The 23,662-nt window shown below is 36.3% G+C and overlaps 2 protein-coding genes across 2 annotated transcripts; one reads left to right on the forward strand and one right to left on the reverse strand.

Moving 5' to 3' along the window:
- Positions 1-3,363: 3,363 nt before the first annotated feature.
- On the reverse strand, positions 3,364-4,834 carry LOC129450077 (transcription elongation factor A N-terminal and central domain-containing protein). Its single transcript, XM_055212513.2, has one exon. The coding sequence runs from the start codon at positions 4,556-4,558 to the stop codon at positions 3,506-3,508; it is 1,053 nt and encodes a 350-aa protein (XP_055068488.2). The 5' UTR covers positions 4,559-4,834; the 3' UTR covers positions 3,364-3,505.
- Positions 4,835-5,212: 378 nt separating this feature from the next.
- On the forward strand, positions 5,213-23,662 carry pwp2h (PWP2 small subunit processome component). The gene is made up of 21 exons (XM_073870255.1): positions 5,213-5,369; positions 5,563-5,675; positions 5,775-5,869; positions 5,970-6,069; positions 6,156-6,290; positions 6,478-6,622; positions 6,844-7,115; positions 7,610-7,753; positions 8,362-8,432; positions 8,518-8,654; positions 8,727-8,875; positions 10,742-10,889; positions 11,054-11,204; positions 11,302-11,482; positions 12,606-12,753; positions 13,091-13,199; positions 13,345-13,410; positions 20,834-21,052; positions 21,150-21,300; positions 22,505-22,579; positions 22,782-23,662. Exons 1-21 carry the CDS (start codon positions 5,352-5,354, stop codon positions 22,966-22,968), a joined length of 2,814 nt encoding a protein of 937 aa, XP_073726356.1. The 5' UTR covers positions 5,213-5,351; the 3' UTR covers positions 22,969-23,662.

Consider the following 23,662-nt stretch of genomic DNA (forward strand, 5'->3'; position numbering starts at 1 on the left):
GGTCGTTTTGCTTATCAAGGGGGGGCATCTTAGTTTGGGAATTTTGAGATATTTTTACTGAAAACAAAAATATTAAGAATTTTGCAGTTTATTTCACTACATCCTACTTACACTGCAAAAAAATAACTTTCTTACTTAGTATTTTTGTCTTGTTTTCAGTAGAAATATAAAAAAATTCTTAAATCAAGATGTGTTTTCTTGATGAGCAAAATGACCTAAGAAAATAAGTCTAGATTTTAGAGAAAAAATATACAATTTGGGTGAATGTGTGCTTGAAGCGGGCAGGTGTGTCTGCCAATGGGGTGAGAAAATCTTGAAATAAGTTAACTTTTGTCTTGAACACTTAATTAAAAAATATTTTAATTGGCAGACACTTAAATTTAATATTTTTGGCTAAAAACTAGACTTATCTTTGGGTCATTTTGCTTACAAGGAGGATCCATCTTGATTTAAGACATTTTAGAGATTTGCACTGAAAACAAGACAAAAAAACTTACTGAAGTAAGAGTCTTTTTTTGCAGTGTGGTGCTTACTTTCAACAGAAAAAAATAAGATTTTGAAATGTCACCATAAATGAGGCTAAATATTGACAAAGTTTTGAATAAACTATTACTGTGGTACTGTTTGTCTTGTAAGTATACTGCTTTTTGTCCATTAGATGGCACTGTTGGTCCATGATCAATTTGATAAGCCTGAGCACATCAGCTCTGTGTTTTCTCCTCCAGTTTTTAAAGGGATAGTTCACCCAAAAAGGAAAATTCTGTCATCATTTACTCACTCTCATGTTGTTACAAACCTGTATTTCTTTGTTCTGATGAACACAAAGGAAGATATTTTAAGGGAATGTTTGTAACCAAACTGTTCATGAGTCCCATTCACTTTCATAGGAAAAAAGAATACTATGGAAGTGAATGGGGCTCATGAATGTTTTTTTTTACAAACATTACTCAAAATATCTTTTTTCGTGCAGAACAAAGAAATTTATACAGGTTTGTATCCACATGAGAGGATTTTGGGTGAACTATCCCTTTAAAGCATTACCATCTTTTGCTGCTTAATTACCAATGCAGATTCACTCATTAGCATTCTTTATGCCATTATTCATAGCCATGGTGAAGGATTATAGGATACTACAAATTAATTGAAAGCAGGGGGATTAATAAGCAACAGATGAGAAGCAAACTATGACAATTATACTCACAGGAGAAGATATTTCACTTGCTGTAGACATAACAATGAATTGAATGTATACTTTGAATGTTTAGATCACTGATGAAATCTTTTTTGTTATTTCTGAGTTATTTGTTTATTCCATAACATTTCATTAGGTACAAACAAGTACATATTTTAATTTCAATCCATATAAATATACAGTATACCGTATTGACCTATAATGCCATTCACCTGCGAGCTGGCACAAAGGAAAAGTACAGCAGTGTTTTGGGAAAACGTGTGGGCAGTCCAATTTACGGGATGATGTTTTCTTTATTCTATTCATCAAAGCCTTTTAAGATAACAAAACTCTTAAGAAGAGTGGGCTTGTTGGACAGGCTCTTTGAAACAAGGGCTACAGAGATTGTTCTTCAGTGTAGCTCTCTTCAGTGAGAAAAGATTAGTGCATGAACTGAACCACTCATAGAGACCCCTCTATCAAACATGCCTATTACATAACAATGAAATTTAATGATCTGTAGACCATGAAACAAATATCTTTGTATTAACTTAAACTTAACATCAATGGATTTCGATTGACATTCATTATCAGTACTTCAATAAAATAAAGTAGGTTATACAACCTGAGCCTTTCACAGGTGTACATCTTTACATCACAATTTAGCATGAATTATTTAAAGAATTATATATTATATTAAGATTAATGGGACCATTACTGCTATAACTTGTATTACTGCATTAAAGAGCAGGGATTCGGGCATCATCAATCAACTCAGTCTTTTTAAACAATGGGGAGCTCCTATCTGGACTATGTGGTATGGCCTGGGTCACAATCCCGCTATGTATTAATCATGCATTAATGCATTCGGCGAGCAGCCCGTGCCAAATCTTAAATATTAATGAGAGCATAATTCATTGTCAGGAAGGGCCTGTAAGAACAGCTGCGCACAGCTGGACTGGAGCACAGAACAGTGTGGATCCGTCACACTGATGTAGAGGAAAATCCCATAACGGAGTGACTTGGAGAACACAGTAGAGATAACTCGGATGACAGTGTGTGACAAAGCAACACATTTGATTATTTTTCATCAAAACAGCTGTTGTGGTTGTGTGTGGCTGTACAAACCCACTGTATGTGTTTCTCTAAACATTTGAAAAAATGTAGCCTGCTACTTCTGTAGTCACATGAATGTTGCTAATGGCTTCAATGTGCTTAAAAATAAGGTGCTTTGTGTGTTTTGTTCCCTTTTAGATTTTTTTATTACAATTTTGCAAAAATGTAACTTCCACCTAATTTCAGCTGACCGTTTAGCAGCATAACCAAAAACAAACACCTTATTTAAGCATCACACGTGGATAATAGCCTATCTTTACTGAGGACTTACTCCTTCCAAGCTCAATGCTCATACGGTATTGGTTATAGATGTGCACATATGTTTATTGGCTAAATTCAGTCCCAAAAGATATAAAAAAGAGGCTGAAAATATTTTACAAATGCATTTTTGAGAAAAATCTAACTCATAACATCATATGTAAAGGCTGGGTCAAAATGTTTTTTATTTTTTATTGTTTTAACATCTCTTAAAATTTATTTTGTGTATTTTAAAGGGACCATGGCATAAAAATCTGACTTTCCATGTTTAAGTACTATGATTGGGTCCCCAGTGCTTCTATCAACCTAGAAAATGTGAAAAAGATCAACCCAGTAACTTAGTTTTGGTAAACCATTCTCTATAAGCACATGAAAACATAGGTCATTTAAATTTGGCTCTCCTTATGATGTCATAAGGAGCTCTTATTATAATAATACCGCCCCTTAATCTGCACTATCCAACAATCCAACCACAGCACTGCCATTTAGTGCAGAGAAAAGCGAGAATTGAGTTTTAATTGCAACAAACCACCATCATTGTGATCAGTGTTTGAATTTCATCAGCTCATTTGCATTTTAAAGGACACACCCAAAACGGTACATTTTTGCACACACCTACAAAGTGGCAATTTTAACATGCTATAATAAATTATTTATATGGTATTTTGAGCTAAAACTTCACATATGTGCTCTGAGGATACCAAAGATTTATTTGACATCTTAAAAAAGTCTTGTGCCATGACCCCTTTAATAGTCCTGATGCATTTGCAAACTATGCATTAAAAAGTACATCTCTTCCATGCTAAAACAGCCCTGAATGCATTATGAAGGTTTATTGCACCAAACGAAAAACATTATCTGACTAAAAAATGGGTATGTGTGTACAGAAAAATAAAATAGTGCACAATGCTGTTATTCATCATTATTACACAGTTATCATCAATACATATAAACACTTTCTCAAAGGCAAACCCAGCTACTGTGGTACCACTGCTCTCCACAATTAGCACAGGTCATAAAGGTCATCGAATCATCATCCGTACTGCCACCCCGTACCCACGACGGCAAGAAGAGCATTCCTCTTGAGATCTGTGTCACCCTGCAGTCCAAACCATCACAGCGTCTGCAGCTAACTTTATTGGTGGGTGTCCCTTCCACCACCTGTGGTAACTGATGCTCACTGATGCCCAAAGTGGTGTATGTTTCCCTGATCTGTCGAAGTTCAGCCCCTGCCATTTCCTCTGCAGACATGCGGGCAAATGCATCTGGAGTCAGGTGTCCCGACATAAGGCCTTGACGTAGATGAGGGTTCTTTGGGTTCTTTAGGTTGGCCACCTTGCTCCTGATGCACGACTTGTACTTAAACAGGTTACATCCGTAAAGACCATGAACGTTTTCTTCAATGCCCTGGGCAAGGGCTTTGTGTTTATCCACGTGATCCAAGCCTACTTGCTGATTTGGGGTAAGAGCCTGGAGAATCAGCTGGACACATTTGGTTCTTAATTCCGTGGAGCCAGAGGAAGTGCTGGAAGTACTTGGAAGAGGAAGTACAGAGGAAGTATCTACAGTACTGTCTTCACATTTGTCCTGTTTTTCATCCTTTTTTATATCGGGTTGCTCTGTGCTGCATGTAAATTCCTGATTTTTATTCCCCTGAGATCCACTGGTTATTACCGAGGGAATTTCCAATGACACCTCAACATCAGGCAGGTTATGTGTCTCTAGTTCTTTGCCCTCACATTCGTCTTTTTTATTATTTTTCAGCACAGGTGAAAACTTGTACAACTTTTTCCATTTTGAGAGCAAGCTCTTTGCTATCGTTTTAGCACGTACGACTGGACAGAACTTCAGGAGCTTATAAAGGACCCTCACAATTTCTGTGGTCTGAATCTGCTCTGACGTAACAGACGCGTTATTCAGATCTGTCAGTAATGATACAATATCTTCATAGCTGCCATCGTTTTGCAACTTTTCTATCTGTGTAGCATAATGAATTATCTCTTTGGTGTTCATGGCCTCTCTTATACATAAATAAAAATCGTTTGCTTCAACAGCGTTTTCCTAACGTAACATTGCACATTCGTTTATGAGAATAAATTGCTGTAAAATATAAATTAAATCCCAGACTAACGCAATGCCGTTACCTTCAAACAAACACGTGTCTTTGTGGTAAAACATTCAGGACAGCCTATTTTTAAAGAGATTATTGCACTCCTACAGCCGCCGCCATGTCTGAGATAATCCAATGCATTGTAAACATAACACACAACTGTCCCATAGAGGGCGTAGTTGTATCTTTCTATCAATTTTTTTATTTTATAAAACACATTCAACTGGAAATTCTTGCAGTTATTAAGATCGTATTTTTACGTTATTATTTTTTTAAATGTACATTTATAACACTCGACTTTATCCGTTGTTTTAAATTACGTACATTGGCATTTACTTACCCAAGTAATTAAACAGTGCTGAAAATTAGTTTCTTCAACTTCAACTCACGAGAATGCATATTTTACGTAAAATGTGGTTTTGCTATACTAACCATAGTTTAACCATGGTATTTGTAGCTATACAAACTTTTGCATTTTTACTATTAACGTTACATGCCTATGGCTTCTTGACACATTTTTTGTGTATCATTTTGGGGACTTTTATGTAGTAGCGCTAGTGTCGGGGGCTTTTAGTTTGGAAGTATCCCGGAAGTGATTGTGAACACATGTTTTTCGTGTATTTAGAGTTTCTCACGTGTTGAACGATGGATTTTTGATGCTTACTGGATCGTTTATAACATAACATCTCAGAAAACATGAAGTTTGCATACAAGGTATGATAAAAGCTATTTGATGTTTTTTTGAATATTTGCATTGTTTTTTCTTAAACATTTTAAGTGAAATTATGTCTGCTGGATTAGAAGGTGCATTTATATCAAATAAAACAACTAAACGATACATTTAATGGTTTATCCTGTGCGTATGATATATAACGTTTGAATTGAAGTTGTTTATATTTCCTTTTAGTTTTCCAACTTATTAGGGGCATTTTATCGCCACGGGAACCTGTCTTTCTCGAAGGATGGAAATTCTGTCATCAGTCCAGTCGGGAACCGCATCTCTGTCTTTGATCTGAAAAAGTAGGAGTCTCTCTAAACAGAATGTGTTATAGCCAGTCTTAATTTCCAAGTGAAAATTGCTGATTTTAGTTAAGGAATATTTTTTTCTTATTTCTGTAGTAACAAGTCAGAAACCTTACCAGTGTCAACCACAAAGAACATTACCTGTTTTGGAATCTCTCCAGATGGGAATCTTGCCATACTTATAGATGAAGGTATTGAAAAGTCTACCATTCTCCATGCATATTTTTTCTGTCAAACTTTGAAAAAGTTTTTTGCAAAGAAATGTTTTTTACACGATAATGTTTCATTCAGATGGAGCAGCCGTTCTCATCAGCTTGGTCACTCGGGCAGTACTTCACCATCATCACTTCCATAGTCCTGTTCACAGTGTGTCCTTCTCTCCTGATGGAAGGTCAGTTATTATACACAGTTCTTTATCATCTTCATAATATGACTGCTCTTTTGACGTTTTCCTTTGTCATGTGCCTGTATTTAAAGGAAATTTGTAATAACAAAGGAAAACGTGGCTCTAATGTACCACGCACCTGGAAAAAACCGAGAGTTTAATGCATTTCCATTAGACAAGAGTTATTATGGACCGTTTGATGAGACGACTTGTATCGACTGGACAGATGATTCCAAGTGCGTAAAAGCTTTATTCTTTCATTTGATGTACTGTATGAATGCTGCCACACAGCTGTTACTTTTTCACAGTGCTTCTTTCATTTGAAGCTTTAACTTAAGTATGAATTAAACCACCAAAATTTGTTGGACTGTAATTTAACGCTATTTAACCAGTTACACACTCACTTATCTTCTGTGATTCCAAGTGCTTTGCTGTAGGAAGCAAGGACATGACCACTTGGATCTTTGGGGCAGAGAGATGGGCAAATCTTATCTACTACTCGCTTGGTGGACATAAGGACATCATAGTAGGCTGTTTCTTTGAAAAAGACAGCTTGGATGTAAGTTTGTATTAAGTCTGCTGTGTTTTTGCAGCATGGGGGTAAATTAAATATTAGACAGGATATTTTAGAGCAGTGGACTCCAACATTGCCCACGAGTCTGTGATTTGCCTGCCAAAGAAGCCAATCTAATATAAAAAATCTGTAATGCATATAAAATGAAGGCTATTAATAGAATAGGCATCTTTATGTTTTTACCTTTTAATAATTTGCTTTTGCAGATGTACACAGTGAGCCAGGAGGGCACTTTGTGTGTATGGGAAAGTGACACCGAGCTCGAGGAATTACGGAAGGGACCAAAATACTCTGAGAGAAAGAAAATGCAGGAGGAGAAAAAAAGAAGAGATGAAGAAGAGGAGGAAAACGAAGATGCTGATATTGTGGAAAATATAGGCGAGGATGGAGAGTCCAGAGGAGATGTGATTAAAGGAAGTGCAGATGCACCCAAAGAAGTGGAAGGCATCAAAAATGTCCGCTACTCACAGAGGAGCAAGTGAGTTTGTTTCATTTCAGGGGATTTTTGAGGCATGTTCACATCATGACAATGCTGCTGTATTTCTGTGTGTCCGTAAGCACCACCTATTGTAAGAAAGGAATTTAAGACAAATTACCTGGAAAACCGGGCTAAACTTTCATATTGAACCTGTGTGGTGGTGTGAACATGCCCTTAAAGGCGGGGTGCATGATTTTTGAAAAACAATTTGGAAAGAAGGTTGGGCCGAGTACCAAAACACACTTGTAGCCAATCAGCAGTAAGGGGCATGTCTGTCTACTAACCGACATCGTTGCCTGGATTGTGTATGTTTATCAAAAGAAGGTTCAGATTCTATTGGGGTAGGAGCGTGTTTGTTTAGGTGATTTCAAAAGTCACCATTGGCTTTCAGAGATCATGCACCCCGCCAACTGATTATATAGCATGATAAAAGCTCTCATATGTTAATAATAGTAATAACACACAAGTGTGTATTTTTTGTTGTGTTTAAACAGACACTATTTTAACAAAGAAGGAGATTTTAATAAGTTGACAGCTGCTGCCTTCCACAAGAAAACGCACATCCTTGTGACAGGTTTCGCATCTGGAGCTTTCCACCTGCATGAGCTGCCAGATTTTGACCTCATTCACTCACTCAGGTTTGCTATGTTTTAAAGGGGACATATTATGAAAATCTGACTTTTTCCATGTTTAAGTGCTATAATTGGGTCAACCTAGAAAATGTGAAAAAGATCAACCCAGTAACTTAGTTTTGGTAACCATTCTCTGCAAGCATGTTAAAAATAGGTCATTGAAATTTGGCTCCCCTTGTGATGTCAGAAGGGGATAATACAGCCCCTTAGTCTGCACTATCCAATTACGGCACTGCCATTTAGTGCAGAGATCAGCTCATTTGCATTTTAAAGGACACACCCAAAAACAGCACATTTTTGCTCACATTTACGAAGTTATAAATTAACTATATGGTATTTTGAGCTAGAAATTCACATAGGTACTCTAGGGACACCAAAAATTTATTTTACATCTCAAAAAATGTCCACTTTACATGAATAGTATTAATATTAGAATTGGTAGTACTTTTTAGAGACACTTATTAGTTCAGTTATATAGTTTAAAAAAAAAGCGGTTTAATATTTAATTGTTAGGTAGTAATGAGGTAACTTACCCAGCAATGGTCAGGCATTATTGCTGTGGCTTTATTCCATGTTGTTTATCAAAATGTAATAAAGTATACTATAACATCTAGTATTTCAGATCAAAGGATTTCTGCCATTGCTATGAATCCCACTGGTGACTGGATTGGCTTCGGCTGTTCAGGTATTATTCTCAGCCAGGATTTTTCTTAAGAGCACAACCGTGTGCTATCTTTTGCTGTAATTTCTTGCTCTGTACTTTGTTAAAGGTTTGGGACAGCTGCTGGTTTGGGAATGGCAGAGTGAGTCTTATGTGTTCAAACAACAAGGACACTTTAACAATATGAACTCTTTGGCTTATTCCCCTGATGGTCAATATCTTGTTACCGGAGGGGATGATGGGAAGGTGAGTCCTCTAACACTAAAGTTTGTTAAGGGAATAAAAAGTAAGAGATTAAGTGAAACTGCTGCTTTGCAGGTAAAAGTGTGGAACACCAACAGTGGCCTCTGTTTCGTGACGTTTACTGAACACACCAGCTGTGTCACCAATGTTGCTTTCACCTCCAGTGGCTTTGTGATCGTCACTGCCTCTCTAGATGGCACTGTTAGAGCATTTGACCTGCACAGGTATCACATTAATCATTTTGAACTACACTCATTGTGCAATGACTGCTTCTTGGATTCTCCTGTAATATTTGTTACTTTTAACCTTAAAGGAAAACACCACCGTTTTTCAATATTTTACTATGTTCTTACCTCAACTTAGATTAATGAATACAAACCTATCTTTTTTCAGTGCGTACATTTAATCTTTGTACAGTGTGTTGTAAATGTGTTAGCATTTAGCCTAGCTCCATTCATTTCTTAGGATCCAGACAGGAATTAAGAAGCCACCAAACACTTCTATGTTTTCCCTATTTAAAGACATGAGTAGTTACACGAGTAAGTATGGTGGCACAAAACGTGGCGATTTTTTGTATGGCCGAGAAGCACTTAGTTTTGCAGCACTTTGACCTCGGAAGAAGTAATATTGATGGACGTTTGAGCGAGGGGGGAGTAGTCAGGAGTGAAGATGTTACTGTGCGCCAAGTTCGAAGTGCTGCAAACTCTTCCGCCATACAATATAGTTCTCATTTTATCTGCTTAAAAAAATTGCCACGCTTTGTTTTGTGCCACCATACTTACTCGCGTAACTACTCATGTAACAGTCTTTAAATAGGGAAACCATGGAAGTGTTTGGTGGCTTCTAAATTTGTCCCTGTTTGGATCCTAAGGAATGAATGGGGCTAGGCTAAATGCTAACACATTCACAACATGCTGTACAAAGATTAAGTGTACGCATTGATAAAAGATAGGTATGTATTAATTCGTCTTAGTTGAGGTAAGAACATAGTAAAATATTGAAAAACGGTGGTGTTTTCCTTTAATTACATTTTTTGTTGATCCTAGCAATAGCAAATTAGAACGTAGTGATGCACTGAAATTTGACAGTCAAAAAAATTCGGTCAAAGATGTTTTAGATGGCCAACATCATTTACGGGGATAGTGTTGTGATGTTAACTTTTTCCCCGCCAGCGTTAAAAAAAAAAAATTGCCAGCCAGGTGCCAGTATTTTTTATCATTTTCACAAAAGTTTAATGCCTTCCAGAAAATGTTCTTCTTTAAATATATAAACGTAAAATACATAAAATGAAAGAACATACCCTCTGCTTTCAAACAAAATAACTTTATTTGTTCTCTTTTATCACCTCTCAAATATGGGTATGGGTAAGTTTCTGCAAAAATTTTAAGCAAAAAGCTGAGATTATTGTATTTTTGTAAAGGATTTTGTTAAGAGATCAGATTCAGAGTGATGATCAAAACATACACAGAGTTTAAACCGTTTAAAATGTTGTTTTTGCTTCAGTTTTTTTTTTTATAAATTCGGTAAGAGCAATTACAGATTACTGTGAAAACTCGCCAGGGGCAGGGAAATGTTTACCCTTAATTGACGAGATAACTCGTCAGTATCGTGGAAAGAGTTAAGAGTGTAAGATAAAAAGTATATGCATTGTTTTGCATGGATTAATCAAAGAGATACGTCACAGGCTTGCCTGCTCAGATATAATGGCCTGAGGTCAGTAATTTTCGGATGCGGAGCCCTGCGTATACGCTCCGCATTGACGTCATTTTTGCTGTGCGTGCCAACGCGCTCATGCATACGTGTCTCGAGTATAAACAAGGCTTTAGGGAGAGCAGCATGATTCATATATGTCGTGTTGATGTGAAACTGAATTTCCGTGAACATGCTTTGGATACTGTTACTTTGTACATAAATGACAATGTGTAATTAATGACTGTATTTTCATTTTTGGGTGAATCGGTTATCGTCCAATAATCGCAATTTACTGTGTTATTTTTGATATGAGATATTAGATTACCTGTAAAGATGTCAATATGAAGAAAGTGTTACCTATACTGATTCTGCACTACTGACTCTCTCTGTTCTCTCAGGTACCGGAACTTCCGCACCATGACATCACCTCGACCGGCCCAATTCTCCTCACTTGCGGTAGACAATAGTGGGGAGTTGGTGTGTGCAGGTTCTCAGGACTCCTTTGAGATCTTTTTATGGTCCATGCAGACTGGACGACTGCTAGAGGTCAGAAACCACTGAATTTAGTGTGCTGCCTTCTGATCATGTGATAAATGCATGTCCTTTTGTCTATAAACAGAAATTCGTTAAATAATACTGTAGTTACTGATTAGCCAGGACTGCATCACTTTGTGTAATTCAGTTCTTTGTAACGCTTTACTGTCGAGTAGGTGCTCAGTGGTCATGAGGGTCCAGTCAGTAATTTGTGCTTCAGCCCAGTCCAGTCAGTGCTTGCCAGCGTGTCATGGGACAAAACTGTCCGGCTGTGGGACATGCTAGACAGCTGGCAGACCAAAGAGACTTTGCGGCTCACCTCTGATGGCAAGTTGACATTAAACTAATCGCAGAGATATAGAACTGTTGGATTGGGCAGAATGTGATGTGTTATTTTAAATGTCTTACACCTGTGCTTATTCAGGACTCGCTGTAACATATCGTCCTGATGGTCAGGAGTTGGCAGTGGCCTCTCTGGATGGGACGATCACATTCTGGAACTCTCAGACTGGAGGACAGACTGGCTCTATTGTTGGCCGCCATGACCTGCAGGTGGGACGTAAAGAGACTGACAAGATCACCGCCAAACAGTCTGCCAAGGGAAAGTAAGTAGCAGTAGCAGATACTTTGGGTAGTAGAGAGGTTGGAAATAAAAGCCTTAAAAGGAAAACACCACCATTTTTCAATATTTTACAATGTTCTCACCTCAACTTAGATTAATGAATACATACCTATCTTTTTTCAATGTGTGCACTACATCTTTGTACAGTGCGTTGTGAATATGTTAGCATTTAGCCTAGCCCCATTAATTTCTTAGGATCCAAACAGGGATGAATTTAGAAGCCACCAAACACTTCCATGTTTTCACTATTTAAAGACTGTTACACGAGTAGTTACACGAGTAAGTATGGTGGCACAAAATAAAACGTGGTGATTTTCTTAAAGGCGGAGTCCATGATGTTTGAAAGCCAATGTTGATATTTGAAATCACCTAAACAAACACGCCCCTACCCCAATAGAATCTGGACCTTCTGTTGATAGACCCGCCCCACACATACGCAACCCGGCATTTGATTTGATTTGATTGGCTCTAAGTGTGTTTTGGTAGTCGGCCCGTCTCCTTTCCAAACCGTTTTTCAAACATCGTGGACTCCGCCTTTAAGTGGATAAAAAATGAGAACTATATTGTATGGCGGAAGAGCACAGAAGAGTTCACAGGTGTGATGATGTTACTGCACCAGAGGTCAAAGTGCTGCAAACTAAACCATACAATATAGTTCTCATTTTTATCCACTTAAAAATCACCACGCTTTAAACGTGGAAGTGTTTGGTAGCTTCTAAATTCATCCTTGTTTGGATCCTAAGGAATGAATGGGGCTAGGCTAAATGCTAACACATTCACGACGCACTGTGCAAAGATGAAGTGCACTCATTTGAAAAAAGATAAGTATGTATTAATTTGTCTAAGTTGAGGTAAGAACATAGTAAAACATTGAAAAACGGTGATGTTTTCCTTTAAGGCTGGGGGAGGATATCATTTATTGATGCAAAATTGAAAAGCAATGGCACATGTCTACTACATGCAGGGAGAGTCACCTTACAGTGTTGCTGAAATAAATTTTGCCATTTTTGGTAGTTTCTTTGCCTCAATGAAATGACAATTCAGTATTTCCACGCTAAAATAATCCCTGAATGTAGAAATGCCAATAATCACTTATTTCCGTGTAGTTCCTTCACGTCCTTGTGCTACTCGGCGGATGGTGAATCGATCCTTGCAGGCGGGCAGTCGAAGTTCGTGTGCATTTATAACATTAAGGAGCAAGTCCTGATGAAGAAGTTTGAGATCTCCTGCAATCTCTCTCTGGACGCTATGGAGGTACACGCGCAGTCTTGCTTGATAAAGACATTAAAAACTATTAACAAAAGTCCCATTTTGATCATATTGTTAGGATTTCTTAGTAGTTAGTTCAATAAAAGTTGAATATAGTGTCATGAATCATCTTTTGTAAAAATAGATTATTGTGTCTGGTATCTATTACATAATTGAGATGAATATTAAGCAAAAAATACTTGGATCTAAGCAATGGGAATAGATATAACACTTTTAAGAATTAGTTCATCTCACCTCAGGAAATGGTTTCATTTACGTTAGCATTTCAAAATCATTTTACACTAGCCTATAAAACAATTCTGTCACGTTCTTGTGTTTTCAGGAGTTCCTCGACAGGCGTAAGATGACAGAGTTTGGTAATCTGTCTTTAGTGGATGAAGGTGCAGGGGATGGAGACGGTATACAGCTCAGTCTTCCTGGAGTCAAGAGAGGTGAGTCCACACCTCATTTATCAATGTCCACTTTCTCATCAGTTTAGCTAAGCTTTATGCTTTGAAGAGCATTGAAAGTACAATTGGATATAATGTTACTGGCTTTTGCTTACGTCTCTCATGCCTTTCTCCCCTCATCTCTCAGGTGATATGAGCTCCAGACACTTCAAACCAGAGATCCGTGTTAGCTCTCTCTGCTTCTCACCTACTGGTATAGTATTTGTTTATACAGCACAACACATCAAAGTCCCGATAAAGTCAGATATTAAAAGGGAGTTACAAGAGTTTGGAAAATGAAAATCCACCCAATCAAATTTGAATGATGGAAAAAAACAAGTAAATTTAATAAATTATCAAAATCTTCCCAATGCTCGCAATTCTGTTAGGGGCAGGACCATGATGGTGGCTCAAGTTCAGCTTGAGCCACTGTTTTAGGCCTGCCCAAATAAATCCTGAACTTAGAAATGGTGAAAAACTGTTTAATGATCTAACGCTGAAATACAGTACTTACTACATAGTTTACGGTCTTTGTGGTGTGTTTTAACCCTTTAACTACCTCTCAACCAAATAGTTGAGCACATTTTTAGTAAAAATATTTTATTGAAAGGAGTACCTAAGCTGATTGAGCTATCTCTACCAAAAACTCCACTAGATGTCAATCAACATTCTTCTTAGATGGATGTCAGAGACACAGAAATCACTCATGCCATGTGAACTGCTCTTGGTGAAATTTTGCAAGGAAAGCATATTTTTTGACATATTACACTGTAAGATTGTACCGTATTTTCCGGACTATAAGTCGCTCCGGAGTATAAGTCGCATCAGTCAAAAAATGTGCCATGAATAGGAAAAAAAACATATAAGTCACACTGGACTATAAGTCACATTTATTTAGAAAATTATTCTTTTTGGGGGCATTTGGTTTTTGTTAAAGGAATATTCCATTTTCTTAAAAGAAAAATCCAGACAATCCACTCACCACCATGTCATCCAAAATGTTGATGTCTTTCTTTGTTCAGTCGAGAAGAAATTATGTTTTTTAATGGACTTTAATAGAGCCCAACATTTAATACTTAACTCAACACTCAACAGTTTTTTTCAACGGAGTTTCAAAGAACTATAAACAATCCCAAACGAGGCATAAGGGTCGTATCTAGCAAACCAATTGTCATTTTTGACAAGAAAAATAACAAATATCCACTTTTAAACCACAATTTCTCGTCTAGATCCGGTCCAGCGCGACCTAACGTAAATGCGTAGTGATGTAGGGAGGTCACGTGTTACATATATAAAACGCAAATTTGCGGACCATTGTAAACAATAAACTGACACAAATACATTAATTAGTATCAGTTGACATACAACAACGTAGGAACTGTCCTCTTTCAACACATATGTAAACACTGGGGCGGAGTTTCGCGTTCGTCCTCTGTGACCTCTTGACATCATGAAGTATTGCGTGGGGTCACGCTGGCGCATCACGACCAGATCTAGACGAGAAGTTGTAGTTTAAAAGTGGATATTTTTTATTTATCTTCTTAAAAATGACAATCTTTTCGCTAGATAAGACCCTTATGCCTTGTTTGGGATCGTTTATAGTCCTTTGAAACTCCGTTGAAAAAAACTGTTAAGTGTTGAGTTAAGTATTAAATGTTGGGCTCTATTAAAGTCCATTAAAATTAGAAAAATCCTGCAGTGTTTTCCTCAAAAAACATAATTTCTTCTCGACTGAACAAAAAAAGACATCAACATTTTGAATGACATGGTGGTGAGTAAATTATCTGGATTTTTCTTTTAGGAAAATGGAATATTCCTTTAAGTCTCAGTTGTCTTTAAGTTAATGTTTCAGTTAACATTTTTTTCAGGGGTAGGCTACATAAGCAACATATAGCACCCTCTGTAGACAGTAATGTTTTCTTTTGGTTCATGTTAGTCAGTATAAATTAATTTTGCCATAAAAGTCGCACCTGACTATAAGTCGCAGGGCCAGCCAAACTATGAAAAAAAGTTTGACTTATAGTCCGGAAAATACGGTAATTTGATTTTACAAAATGGTTACTTAATGCCAACTTTAGTATGTTTTAATAATTTTTCAAAAAACATACTTTACCAAACGGTTGATTTGTCACTTTATGGTAAAAGTAGAACAGCTAAGCTAATGTCTTTAGATCATCCATTTCTGTAGTCAGAATGTAATATTTATAACATTCGGTTCCATTACTATGCAGATGACACCCAGCTTTACGTATCCACCAAACCCACTGCATCCCTCCCTCTCACTTCTCTATCAAATAGTCTTCAGGAAATCAGATCCTGGTTCTCTCTAAATTTTCTCAAGCTTAATAATAACAAAACTGAACTCCTCTTTATTGGTTTGATTTGATTTTATTTGTTTATTTGCACATTTAAAATACAACTTTAATAAATCCATAAAAGGAAACAAAAGAAAAAAAATACTGTGCGGGAGAGAGTGAGAAGACCCTAAGGTCCTATAAAACCACCTCCCCGAAATCTCATTAAATGAAACATAATATTACATGATCAAACAAGACATTACAATCATTACATAAATCATTTTAATATAACAAATTTACAAAATAAACTTATTTGTATATTAAATTTTTTTCAATTCTCCTTTAAAAGAGGTTAAAGTGATTTTAGTCTTTAATGCAGAATCTAAATGATTCCATAGGAAAGGCCCTCTGTATTTTAGTGTAGATTGATTAGCTGTAGTTCTACAAAAAGGAAGATAAAAATCTTTGCAGCGCCTTGTGGAGTAGGCATGAACATCCGAAGAATACATGAAAAAGTTTTTTAAAGCTCTGGGCATAATTTTTGCCATATTCACATACTTATACATAAAGATGTTTATGCAATAGATGTTAACATTAAATATTGTCAAGATATTATATTTTATGAAAAGCGGAGCAGATGATGACAATCTATTTGAGTTACTCATTATTCTTAAGAATTTCTTTTGTATTAATAAAATCTTATTTAAATATGTTTGGCATGTTGCACCCCAAACAATATTACAATACAAAATATAAGGATAAATTAAACTGTAATATAATGTTTTCATACATGAAATATCAATTAAAGAGCGAATTCTACTCAATATACCAACAGATTTCATTATTTTTCTGCAAACATATTGAATATGATATTTCCAGGTTAGTTTTTGATCAACAATAACACCTAGAAATTTTATTTGATTCACTTGGCTAATTTTAAAACCATCAATTGATACCTCAATATCTTGATAATCTCCTTTGTTTTTTGTACTAAAAATCATAAAATTAGTTTTTTGTATATTAAGAGAGAGTTGATTAACTTTAAACCATTTAGAAATATTTTGTAATTCTTCATTTGCTTCTCTTATCAATGTATCAATGTTAGAATGAGATAATAGAAGACATGTATCATCTGCAAACATAAGTGGCATAACCCTTTTACAGTCATTGATATAAATTAGGAATAATAGAGGTCTCAAAATGGACCCCTGCGGTACCCCACATACAAGTTTTCCCCTACTTGAGCTGAGATTATTAACATAAACAAATTGCTCTCTCTCTCTTCCAAATAGTTTTGTACCCAAGTTAAAACTGTATTTTTAATACCATAATTTTCTAATTTTGCTAAAAGAATATTATGATTTACTGTGTCGAATGCTTTCGACAAGTCTAAAAATATACCAATAGAATTATTTTTCTCATGCAGATTTTTTGTAATTTTGTCAACAAACTGCAAAAGAGCCATTTCAGTAGACATATTCTCTCTGAAACCATACTGGTGATCATATAAGATCGAATTTTCTATTAAATGTTTTAATATCCTTTTATAAACTAATTTTTCAAGTATTTTAGAAAAAAAAGGTAAAAGTGAAACAGGTCGATAATTATTGAATAAATGTGAGTTCCCAGACTTAAACAAAGGAATTACTTTAGCTAATTTAAGATCTCTTGGTACAACACCTGTTTTGAGTGACAAAGAGAGAACATAAGTTACAGGCTCAATAATAGAGGAAACTACTTTCTTTATGAGACTAGCGCTAATTTCATCATGCCCTGGAGCTGTATCTTTCATCTTTAATATAATTTCAAGCACTTCATTAGGAGTTGGAGGATCAAATTCATTTAAACAAGGAATAGACAAATCAAAAATTTGTGAATTAAATTTTCCTGTATTCACAATGTTTTCTGCCAGTGAAGGACCAACATTCACAAAAAAATCATTGAAACCGTTTGCTATATCGATGGGATTTTGATAATTCTCGATACCATTGGATAACTGAACTGGAATTTCTCGAGTTTTTTGTTTTTTATTCAATAATTCATTTATAATATTCCAGGTCTTTTTTATATTTTCACATGAATTTCCCAACTTTTCAGAAAAGTATTTTTTCTTAGCCTCTTTTAAAACTTTGCTGAATTTATTTTTATATTTTTTATAATACGCAATATTTAAAGGTGTGGGACTAATGAGAGATTTTTTATACAACTTATTTTTATTAATAGAAGATTTTTTTAATGCAGGTGTAAACCATGGCTTAGATATATCCCTGTTTTTACTTCTGCTTTGTACCAATGGAAAACATTTATTAAACAAAGATGAAAATGTATTTATAAATGTCTGATACGCTTTTTCGGCATCCTGATGTCCGAAGACATGATTCCATGATATCTCAGCAAGTAACATTTTAAAAGACTCAACAGATTTAAAAGTAAGTCTACGATGTTTCATACTATGGGTTTGTTTTTTTTGGTGAGAATTTGTAAAAAGCAGAAATACAGGGAGATGGTCTGAAATATCAGTAAGCATTACACCTGATGTGATTGAATTTACAAAATGATTAGTTAGTATATTGTCAATTAAAGTTGCCGATGAGCATGTTATCCTTGTTGGTTTATCAATAAGTGGATAGAAATAATAAGAATAAATTGTATTTAAAAACTCAAGAGAGGAATTTGATTCATGCTTCAAAAGATCAATATTAAAATCTCCAAGAAGAATACAAGTCCTATTCTTAACACTTATAATCTCCAATATAGAGGACAAAGCTAGCCTGGGTGCCAGCCCATCTTAGCCCCGCCCACAAGATTTTGTAAACGGGAAGATGGGTCTGGGGTTTCTCCGTTGAGGAGCTACTATTTTAGGACAAATGCTGGTCGAACCAATCAAATTGTCAGGGCGGGCTTTATACGATGAAGAACAGATAATCAACAGTAACGTAATGAACCACGTCACCAAAGAGCGCGTGTGTTGAATGGCTGCCGCTGTAGAGTTCAGATGTGTGGATTCTGACATTGAGTCTGTTCTAAAATATATCGACAGAGCATTGATTTTAAAAGAGGAACAGAGAAACGCGAGCAGGGCATTTGTTGATGTCCTATTCGGCAAAAGTTGGTCGCAACTGAAAAGGCTAACGTTATCACGGCGATGCAACTCAGCGTGCACGACGAGATGGATATAATTAGCGGCCGTTGCCAGCTTCTTTCGGAAGATCGGAATCGTGGTTGCTGAATAATTGGAGGGACATGCTAGGCTCCAATATTTTCAAGCAAACGTAATGGGTATCGTCGTGGATGAAGTTCACCTAACGTACAAATGGTAAGAGATAGTCTTACTCACTTAGTAAATACTTCATGTTGTGATATAAACAAAATGTTGTAAACATAATAGGTGTTGATGTACATTCGCTAACTCAGTATAATCACATTGTTAGTGTCATAGCGAAATAACTAGCAGTTCGGTCAGGCTGCAAAGACGTAATTTCAACATACGTTACACACTCGGTTGCTCTGATTGGTCGTAGGTCTATCCAATTGAGTGCAGATGCATTTTTCGGTTGAGACACGCCTCATAATTATAGCTCAATGGAGCGGTATCAGACTCAAATTCTGACTAGAATTGAGTATGGCAACGTCAGGCTAGGACAAAGCCTCATTAAAGATGTCAATATCATTATCAGGTGGTCCATAAATGCAACCAATAATTACAGTTTGACCATGAAAACACCTACATTTTGGAATTTCTATAAAAACTGCTTCTACATCAGTTTCAGATAAATGAATACTCAGATCTCTCCTTTCTAAAAATTCAAAATCTTCATGAATAAAAAGAGAAACTCCACCACCTTTTCTATTAGTCCTACAAAAATGTACTTCATTGTATTGAGGTAAAGAGTAAAATTGCTTGATGTCATCATTCAGCCACGTTTCAGTCAAAGCAAGCACAGAAAACTGATGTTCTAAGGTTGATAGAAACTGTATAAATAAGTCAAAATGTTTAGGTAGACTACGGGTATTCAAATGAAAGGCAGAAAACATATCCTGCTCATAATTTTTGAGCCGTGCATTAAATTCAACTTCATTATAATAATGACATGTATCACTCGATCTTAAATTTAAACTATTTTTATCTGGATCAACCAAATCATTATATGATCTATCCTCATCACTATCATCTGGATTAAAGACCAAATGTCCTGCAGAAAAACTTTGTAAGAATGACATTAAGAGTAAAAAGTCCAAACAAAAGGCAGCAGTTAAATACCTTTACATGTAAGGCATTTTAACTGGATCGAGGAGGATATACAATCAGTTGATCATGCTTTAGAAAAGCGATGTTCCCCTTTTTCCTCTCTGGCACCAAATCCATTCCCTCTAAAATAAATGACTTTTCCATCTCTATCGAAAATTCATCTGTGTCCCCCTCCCCCCAGGTTAAGAGTCTGGGTGTTATCCCAGATAGCACTTTGTTGTTCCAGTCTCATATTAATAACATTACTAGGTAAGCATATTTCCATTTACGTAACATCCCTCATCTACGCCCATCTCTCTCCCCAAACAGTGCTGAAATTCTGGTTCATACCCTGGTCACCTCCCACTTAGATTATTGGAGTTCTCTTCTCTATGGTTTACCTGACAAATCCATTCATAAATTACAACTAGTTCGAAACTCTGCTGCCCGCATCATTACCAGAACCCCCTCCATCAGTCATATTACATGTCCTGTCGCAACTTCATTGGCTCCCCATCAAATACCATATTATTAACAAGATCCTTCTACTTACATTCAAAGCTATTAATAATCTTGCCCTTCATTATCTCACCGAGTTCATACATATCAAGACACCCACCCATTCTTCAGATCTTCTTCTTCCTCTATCCAGCTCATTCTTCCACCTACTAGTCTGGTTACTATGGGGTCTAGAGCTTTCAGTCGCTCAGCCTCCCTCTTCCCCTACATTCACCTAAAAACTCATCTTTTCAGACAGGTTTACATTAAATTTTTCATTTTGCCCTGTAATGACCCCACCCTTTCTTTACTTTTTTTATTTTAATAGTATTAACATGTTATTTTATTGACTTTTTTATTGGAATCTCTGTTTTATTTTTGATTTTGGAAAGGTGACCTTAAGTATTGAGAAAGGCGCCCATAAATAAAATGCATTATTATTATTATTATTATTAAATCGACATTTCTTATCATTCACAGCTCTGAATATGAAACCCAGGCAGTTAAAGGGTTAAGATTGACTTTAGAGGGACTTTAATAACAGAAATATAAGAAGAGATATACTTTCATTAAATAATGAACGGAGTGGAGTTTTGGGATTCTTTTCCATTCAGGGCGCAGTTGGGCAGCAGCTTCCACTGAAGGTTTGCTTATCTACTCTCTTGATGCTTCACTGGTGTTTGACCCCTGTGATCTGGATATGGATGTCACACCAAAAAGCATACGGCGACAGGTGAAGAAAAAAGAGTGGGCCTCTGCAATTTTGCTGTCTTTTCGCCTGAATGAAATGCCACTCATAAGAGAGGTCCTGGAAGCAGTCCCTTATGACCAAAGTATGATCCTTTTAAAAAAATCTTCCACTTAATGTCACATTCAAAACATCAAATATATATTATATATATTCTATTTTTTTTTTTGTTTCTTCTATAGTTACAGTAGTATGTAGCTCACTTCCAGATGTGTATGTGGATAAGCTTTTAAACTTTGTGGCCACAACATTGGAGAAGTCCAACCACCTGCAGTTCTACCTCACCTGGGCGCAGTGTCTGCTCACCTTACATGGACAGAAGCTCAAGAATCGGTTAGTACCATAAGTCATGTATTTTACATAAAAAATTGATTTTATTACAATTAACTAAACAAAAAAATGTTGTTTTACTAATGGCAGGAAGATCGAAATCTCTTTTATTTCATAATCTGTTGTTATCCTTTAAATCTGTTATTTAAGGTTATATTTCAGGAGCTCTGATCCAAAAACCGCTAAACGCCACCTCCTTCAAAAATGAATGAATAATATTAACCGAATGCTCTCGGCACAGTTTATATGCTCATCAAATACTTTTGCTTAAAATCTGCTTAATCCCCGCCTCAAGCCGTTCAGAAATACCGGTTTGTTAGCAGAGTCCATTAAAGGGAAATTCCGCCTTGAAATGATCCTAGGGTTAAAAACAAACGTGTACCGAGTTCGACCGTTCACTGGAGTTTGTTTTCATGCTAGTCTAACGTGACCAGTGTTATTGCTAAACGCAAATTAGCATGTTATGGTAGCCTTCGGGGCATCAGTGCATTAAAAACGAAATCGCTATGTCTATACTACTAATAATGCTCAAAATAACCCCACACTTACACTGTAGCACAATGAGGGTCTCTATATGTAAACCGAAGCATTGAGAACTTTGCAAGTGTACAGGCAGTTTATTAAAAAGAAACATTTACCGTTCACGTCTGGATCACATATCCATGCGGGCGCCATCTTGGGAAAACTGAACTCTCGCGTGAAAGCACAACACCTGTTCAGGGCAACAACGTTTCACGCGAGAGTTTAGTTTTCCCAAGATGGCGCCCGCATGGATATGTGATCCAGACGTGAACGGTAAATGTTTCTTTTTAATAAACTGCCTGTACACTTGCAAAGTTCTCAATGCTTCGGTTTACATATAGAGACCCTCATTGTGCTACAGTGTAAGTGTGGGGTGATTTTGAGCATTATTAGTAGTATAGACATAGCGATTTCGTTTTTAATGCACTGATGCCCCGAAGGCTACCATAACATGCTAATTTGCGTTTAGCAATAACACTGGTCACGTTAGACTAGCATGAAAACAAACTCCAGTGAACGGTCGAACTCGGTACACGTTTGTTATTAACCCTAGGATCATTTCAAGGCGGAATTTCCCTTTAAGAGTCTAATACAAAATGCTTATTTTACAAGATAACATGTTATACACACTTTTTCCCCATCCGACCACACACACAGTAAGACTGTTAATGCATCTCTTTTTCAGATCTGGAGCAGTACTGCCTACTGTACAGCAGCTATTAAAAAGCATCCAAAAACACAGTGATGATATGTCCAAACTGTAAGCTTGTCCATATTTAATATTGGTTACAATACTGGTTACAAATTGTTAATGTTTTTTTATTGCAAACAGATGCATGCATTTAGTTTTCTTTTATTAGTAATTTTGTACCATATAAACAGTGGTTATTTATTACATTTTTTTTTTTACAAAAGTATTACATTTATTGCAATATTCCAAAACAATTTTCTTTACTTCCCAGTTGTGACTGGAACATTTACAACATTCGCTACGCCGCTGCTCTGTCCAAACAGACTGCGATGAAAAAAATAATAACAGAGGCCCACAGTGATGAAGAAGAAGAAGAGTCATCATCAGAGGAAATGGACTCTGAGGATGATGATGAGGAGGAGGAGAATATGGATGAGTCTATAATAGTGGAAAACTGAAATGTATTGGGATGAACACTTCTAATGAAACTTTACAGAGCCAGCACCCAAATAATGGAAAGCATCAGGTCAGGGCCAGAACAAGGAGTGTTGCTTACTGAGGATTACTGTTGGTGACATCTCTATGGAAGTAGTGGACCATCTTACCCTCAAAGCATCATGGGAAAAGTTATTTGCTTATTTAATACTGATGTTATGCATGGGCACTTCACCAAGTACTAAACTGTTATTGATTTGTACGCCCAAAATAAATACACACAGCTGTATATGATGGTCCATTTGTAAATACATGGTGATGTATAGGTTTCCTATATTATTGAGGTGACTCGTTTTTTTATTAAGTTTTCAAGTTAAGTCTTCAATTTGGACTGCTTAATATGAAGCAGATATGAAATCATATTTTGAGCATCTATTGCTTGTAAAATTGCAAAATGTCAATATGATGGTTAATAATTAAGTTGAGGACTTGTATACCAAGCTTTATAGGTCATACTTCCAAATAACCCAGATAACCAGCTAATCTTGGTTTTCCCTATTATCTGTCACCAGAAGACTCCTTAAATCATTTAGTTTTTTCCCATATGTTTTGGCCTCTTGTTATTAAAATTATTGTAATGCTTGAATAAGTTCTGCATATTCTCCAAAGCTTCCTTTTATAAGTGTTATTTAAAGGGGATAAATCATGAAAATCTGA

This window comes from Misgurnus anguillicaudatus, chromosome 8, assembly GCF_027580225.2.
Source record: "Misgurnus anguillicaudatus chromosome 8, ASM2758022v2, whole genome shotgun sequence".
In the NCBI taxonomy this organism is placed as follows: domain Eukaryota; kingdom Metazoa; phylum Chordata; class Actinopteri; order Cypriniformes; family Cobitidae; genus Misgurnus; species Misgurnus anguillicaudatus.

Excerpts from the sequence above, each read along its gene's own strand:
- pwp2h (XM_073870255.1), top strand. Across the intron at positions 7,116-7,609 it reads CGCTACTCACAGAGGAGCAA|ACACTATTTTAACAAAGAAG; the intron begins GTGAGTTTGTTT and ends GTGTTTAAACAG. Across the intron at positions 7,754-8,361 it reads GACCTCATTCACTCACTCAG|TATTTCAGATCAAAGGATTT; the intron begins GTTTGCTATGTT and ends TATAACATCTAG.
- LOC129450077 (XM_055212513.2), bottom strand. The coding sequence starts at position 4,558 with ATGAACACCAAAGAGATAATTCATTATGCTACACAGATAGAAAAGTTG.